At 55.7% G+C, this 6,289-nt stretch overlaps 1 protein-coding gene across 1 annotated transcript; it reads left to right on the forward strand.

Annotated features, from left to right (window-relative positions):
• The first annotated feature begins 288 nt into the window (after window positions 1–288).
• On the forward strand, window positions 289–4,174 carry KRT18 (keratin 18). The gene is given in 7 exon segments (NM_001346040.1): window positions 289–791; window positions 1,546–1,628; window positions 1,956–2,112; window positions 2,697–2,861; window positions 2,964–3,089; window positions 3,390–3,613; window positions 3,996–4,174. Coding segments are annotated over 7 exon segments (1,296 nt in total). The 5' UTR covers window positions 289–371; the 3' UTR covers window positions 4,117–4,174.
• The last annotated feature ends 2,115 nt before the right edge of the window (window positions 4,175–6,289 follow it).

Raw genomic sequence — 6,289 nt, forward strand, 5'->3', positions numbered from 1 at the left:
GGGAGGAGGATCTAAGGACGTTATTTCCTGCCCCAAACTCCGCGTGGAGGGCCGGCTCCACCTGCTGCCCTGGTCCGTCCAGGTTGCTCACCGCCTCTGCGGGGGGTGGAGGGCGGCCTTGGCTGCAGGGTGCGGGGTGCCAGGGTGTTGGGTGCTGGGGGAGGGAGGCCGGGGAGGCGCGGCCCGGACGCGATACCCCCGCGGTGCACCTGCAGCCCAGCCTGGGGGGGGGGGGGGGGGGCGGGGCCTGCCGGGCCGGTCCCCACCCACTCCTGCCAGGATATAACTTCGGTGGCGGACGCTGCACCGTCCCTGGCCCGAGCCTGAGCCCTGGCCTCCCGAGTCGCCCTCCGGCCCTCCCTCCGAGCAGCATGAGCTTCACCGCCCGCTCCACCTTCTCCTCCAACTACCGGTCCCTGGGCTCCGTGCAGGCGCCCAGCCACCGGGTCCGGCCCATCAGCAGCAGTGCGGCCAGCGTCTATGCAGGCGCAGGGGGCTCGGGCTCCCGGATCTCCGTATCCCGCTCCACCAGCTTCCGGGGCGGCTGGGGGTCCGGGGGCTTGGCCGCGGGGATGGCCGGGGGTCTGGCGGGCATAGGGGGCATCCAGGGCGAGAAGGAGACCATGCAGGACCTGAATGACCGCCTGGCCTCCTACCTGGAGAAGGTGAGGAGCCTGGAGGCTGATAATCAGAGACTGGAGATGAAAATCCGGGAACACCTGGAGAAGAAGGGCCCCCAGGTCAGAGACTGGGGGCATTACTTCAAGACCATCGAGGACCTGAGGGCTCAGGTAAGGGGGCCACCCCAACCCAGAGCCTTGGCATACCCTGTTACGTGGGCGGCTTCTTCCTCCTCCCCCAGGGATTGGAATTTTAATGGGGTGGGGTGTCCGACTCCTTCCTGCTTTCTATCTCCACCCCGCCCCTCTTCCACAAGGAGGGGGTGCATGCCCTGGACTTCCCCCGCACACGCACGCCGGTTACAGGGACTCCAAGTGCGGTGACTGGGCATGGCAGGGCCCTTTCCCAGGCGAAGGGGAGAAGGGGAGGGGCGAGAGTCTTGCAGAGGAAGTCCGCGGCACGGAGGGAGGGACGGGAGATAAGGCCCCAGAAAGAGGACCTGGACACCTGACTTCTGCCTGAAAGAGGACAATTGGAGGGTTAAGCGGATGTGGCTAAGGCTGAGTCATCTAAGAGTAAACAGGAGGCCTACCTGTGGGAGGGGCCAATGGGGGCGAGCAGGGGGGAGGTGAACAGGTGCACTAGGAAAAAAATACCAGGAGAGGGCCGAGGAGAGGACTGACTGACTTCAGGGCAGGCGGGCCTCGGAGAAGGGGGGGTGGGAGACCGGTGGGAACTCTGGAATTTGGGGCCCCAGGAAAGGAGCGACAGTGTGAGGGGGCACAGGTGGAAGGGGGTGGGTGCACAAGGAGAACCTCTGACTATGCCTGGGATCGAGAAGTTTCCACTCAGACACAACACTGCCAGGCTCGGCCCCCATCACTGACTTCCCCTTCACGGAGCCACCTCTCCCCAATCCCCCAGATCTTTGCAAGTGCCGTGGACAATGCCCGCATCGTTCTGCAGATTGACAACGCCCGGCTCGCTGCTGACGACTTCCGCGTCAAGTAAGCCTGGGGCTGCTGGGGAGGCCGGGGTGGCCCCAAGAACCGTCTGGTGCCGGCTGGGCCACTCAGGCGGGGGCTCACAGCGGGATCTTTGGCTCTGGTCAGAGCGGGGTGGGTAGGAGCTAGGCTCCATGTATTTATTCACGGATATAACCCAGTCTACGAACATTGTCCCCCAAGAACCGAGAAGGCTGCCCAGAGGATTACCACCTGATCCAGACTCCGGCGGCTGGTTTGCGGGGGCCAGGGGCGCTCTCAGATGGCCTAGTGAGAAGGTCCTGGGTCAGAATGAGGCCCTCTGATCGCCTCCCCTCCCCCTGCCCCCAGGTATGAGACGGAGCTGGCCATGCGCCAGTCCGTGGAGAGCGACATCCATGGGCTCCGCAAGGTCATTGATGACACCAATGTCACTCGGCTGCAGCTAGAGACAGAGATCGAGGCTCTCAAGGAGGAGCTGCTCTTCATGAAGAAGAACCACGAGGAGGCAAGCAGGGGCCCCTGGCCAGGCCGGGAAGGAGGAAGCCAAACAAGTCGGGGGTGGAGGGCACTAGATGGCACAGGCCGCCTGCCTGTAAGTAGCTGGCAGAGAAGTTTAGAACTACCAGCCCGGGCTCTCCTTAATCAGATCATTGCCATACTCGGTCACCTGAATTGCAGTGTGATGGGGTCAAGGGGACATGGGTGAGAGAGCGAGGAGAGGACAAAAGATAGAAGCAGCCAGCACCACGTGTGAGGGCTGCTGGAGGAGTGAGGGCAGGTGGCGCTGAGAGGGCTTCCTGGAAGAATGTACAAGGAGGAGGTTGTGGAAGGAGGATAGATGGAGGGACAGAGTGAAGTGAGGGAGAGAAACCACCTGTAGGTGATAGATTTGGGCAGAGTGGGTGGCATTTTATTCATCGGCAGTAGAAAACCCAGGATTGGCATCGCCCAGAGTATAAAACCAAGAATCTTCTCTGCTGCTTTCTCCAGCTGATCCCACAGGTCTCCCACGAGGGACAGTTGCAGGAGAGGAGCCTTGTCGGAGCTCTGACCCCGAGTCTCTCCTCACTCTGATCCTCTCTCCTTTAGGAAGTAAAGGGTCTACAAAACCAAATCGCCAACTCTGGGTTGACGGTGGAGTTGGACGCCCCCAAATCTCAGGACCTCAGCAAGATCATGGCAGATATCCGGGCCCAGTATGACGAGCTGGCTCAGAAGAACCGGGAGGAGCTGGACAAGTACTGGTCTCAGCAGGTGCACGAGGGGAAGGGCTGGGTGCCCGGCTAGACACAGAGGCCTGAGGCTGTGGGAGGGAGGCGAAGGAGGGGGGACCTGAGGACTATACCCACCCTGCAGATCGAGGAGAGCACCACAGTGGTCACCACACAGACCGCTGAGATCGGAGAAGCTGAGATGACCCTCACGGAGCTGAGACGTACCGCCCAGTCCTTGGAGATCAACCTGGACTCCATGAGAAACCTGGTAAGCCTCACTTCACCAGCTCCAACTCCCCCTGGCCCTGCCCTCTGTCGGCCCAAACCCAATCCCGTCTCGGCCCAATCCACCCCTTCCTTCATAAATCTTATGCTCAGAAAGAGTGGTTCTCTGCATTTCTCACTGCTCCCACCCACGGCCCTAGTACCTGGCACGCCCTAAGTTCTCAAGTTTCCAAGAGATGGGATGAGCCGTCATGGGACTCGGACCGCTCTGCTAAAACTTGCTGAGACTATCCTTCCGCTCCATGGCGAGGCTCACCCGATCCTCCTCCCTGTGCCCCCACAGAAGGCCAGCTTGGAGAACAGCCTGAGGGAGGTCGAGACCCGCTACGCGATGCAGATGGAGCAGCTCAACGGGGTCCTGCTGCACCTGGAGTCAGAGCTGTCCCAGACCCGGGCAGAGGGGCAGCGCCAGGCCCAGGAGTACGAGGCCCTGCTGAACGTCAAGGTCAAGCTGGAGGCTGAGATTGCTACCTACCGTCGCCTGTTGGAAGACGGGGAGGACTTCAGGTAAATGGGCCTCTCGTCCCACCCTCACCAGCCGGGGCGGGGAGATGCTTCTCCCCAGAGCCCCTTTGGTAAGCCCCACCACGTGCCCGTTCACTGGGGTCCTCTGAGCACCGGGGTGGAGCTCTGCGAGGGCTCCTGCATCTCCAAGGGAGTAACGGTTGCAGAGGCCCCCCCAACCCTAGAGAAGGGAAGAGAGTAAGCCTTGCCCCGGCCATACTTAGAGCACACATGGAGTTTGGCCTTGGGTTTCCCTTTTATGGAGGAAGTAGTCAAAAGAATACGGAGATAAAGGCCGGGATCGGGAGGGCTTTTTCAACCCTTTCCTTGACTCCCTGCTACTCTGCAGAGCTGTTTATAACCGGGGCTTGGGCTTCTGTTACAGTCTTACTGACGCCCTGGACAGCAGCAACTCCTTGCATACCATCCAGAAGACCACCACCCGCAAGATCGTGGACGGCAAGGTGGTGTCTGAGACCAACGACACCAAAATTCTGAGGCGTTGAGGCAGCAAAACAGGGTACCCTTTGAGGAGCAGGAGGCCAATAAAAGGTTCAGAGGTCACTTCGTGTCTTCCTTGGCTGTTTTCATACCGTGTGCAGGTGTCCTGACCCCAGTAGTCCTTCCTCTGATCCGGAAGAAATCACTGCTGACCCCAGGGGTTTCATATGGAGGGGTGGGGTGGCCCGAGGAAAGGTCTGTGTTCTCTTCTGAGAACTCAGCTCAGAAAGAAGAGGGAATGGTTGATGAGAATCCGTCTTTTCAAATTAAAAAAGGGATAAAAGGGGGCACCTGGGTGGCTCAGTGATTGAGTGTCTGCCTTCGGCTCAGGTCGTGATCCCAGGGTCCTGGGGTCGAGTCCCACATCGGGCTCCCCGCATGGAGCCTGCTTCTCCCTCTACCTGTGTGTCTGCCTCTCTCTCTTTCTGTGTCTCTCATGAGCAAGTAAATAAAATCTTTTTAAAAAGGAGAGAGAGAGATAAAAGTAACAGGCACAAAATCCAAAAAGAAAGAAGGAAATAAAATTAAATATTTCCCATCCACTCCAGAGGTAACCACTGTAAAATAATTTCCTAAATTGGACATACACGGACACGTTTCATTTTTTTTAAACAAATATTTAGGAAGTACTTACTTTACACCAGGCCCTGTGCTAGGATGCTGAGTATATACATGGTAGACAAAGTGGGTATTGCCCCTACCTCATCGAGCTCACAGCATTTTGGGGGCTCCCGGCTGACTCGGTTGGTGGAGCATGCAACTCCTGATCTCGGGGTTGTGAGTTCAAGCACCGCGTAGAGTGTAGAAATTACTTTAAAACATAAAATCAGGGGTCCCTGGGTGGCGCAGCGGTTTAGCGCCTGCCTTTGGCCCAGGGTGCGATCCTGGAGTCCCGGGATCGAATCCCACGTCGGGCTCCCGGTGCATGGAGCCTGCTTCTCCCTCTGCCTGTGTCTCTGCCCCTCTCTCACTCTCTCTGTGGGACTATCATAAATAAATAAAAATAAAAATAAAAAAACATAAAATCAAGGGGTGCCTGGGTGGCTCAGTTGGTTACACATCTGCTTTTGGTTCAGGTCATGATCCCAGAAGCTTGTGCACTCTCTCTCTCTCTCAAATAAATAAATAAAAATCTTTTTAAATATAAGGTAAAACTCATTTTAGTGCATTTTTATGGGAGATTTCCCAGTTTTAAGAAGTTGCATGAGAACACAGCAATTACAGATGGTGAGTTTTACTGAAAACCAACACAAGATGGATGCTGACAGCTTCATCTCATTTGGTTCTCCTAATAGTTAGGACCACCTTGGGCAAATTACCCCGAGTTTCAGTTTCCTTGCCTATGAAATAGGGAAACAGATTCACTTCAAAAACATTTTCTGAGCTCTTACCACAAATCAGGCAGTGTTGTGAGGGTGGGGGAGCAGAACTGCACAAAACAGACAAAAATCCCTGCTCTCAAGGAACTTACATTCTGAAGGAGATTGGAGGGAAGATAAACCCAAACCCCCTTTCCCTTGTCTTGTCACTGATTTAAAATGTATTGTATTTTAAAAATATATAAAATAAATAAAATGTATTGCCCTTTGTGAAGTTAGCCTAGGCATCCCAATTCTCCTTCTGAGTTGCTCACCACTCAGTTCTCCTGTGGTTACATGTGCTGCATGTGTAAATAAAATCTGTTGTTGTTTAATTTTAAAAAATCTTTTTTAAAAATCTAAGGAAAAAAAAGTGTGTGCATTTTTATCCATCCTTCAGCAAAAACTTAACCGAATACCTACTATGTACCAGCCACTCTTCCAGGCCCTGGAGATACATCAATGAACAGAAAACACAAAATCACTATCTTCACAGAGCTTGTATTCTGATGACAGGGGACAGATAAACGAACACAACACAGTGTGCTAGCAGGTGGTAAGTGTCCTGGGTCTGGAGGAGCCCACGAGGAAGGCCATAGTGGGGAGAAGTCAGAAGAGTGGAGAGATGATACGTGAAGATCCTAGGATAACAAAACTTCAGTCTCTAAAACTATGGGATCTTGGTGGAGAAAAGCCGAAGACAGCACTACCCGAGGTGCTTTGTCTGTAGGAGCCCAGGAGACTGTGCCCAGACAGGCCCCCCGAGGGGTGGGGTGGGGAAGCCCCGGAAGGACAGGGTGGGAGTCCTTCACACTGCAGG

This window comes from Canis lupus, chromosome 27 (genome assembly GCF_011100685.1).
Source record: "Canis lupus familiaris isolate Mischka breed German Shepherd chromosome 27, alternate assembly UU_Cfam_GSD_1.0, whole genome shotgun sequence".
In the NCBI taxonomy this organism is placed as follows: Eukaryota; Metazoa; Chordata; class Mammalia; order Carnivora; family Canidae; genus Canis; species Canis lupus.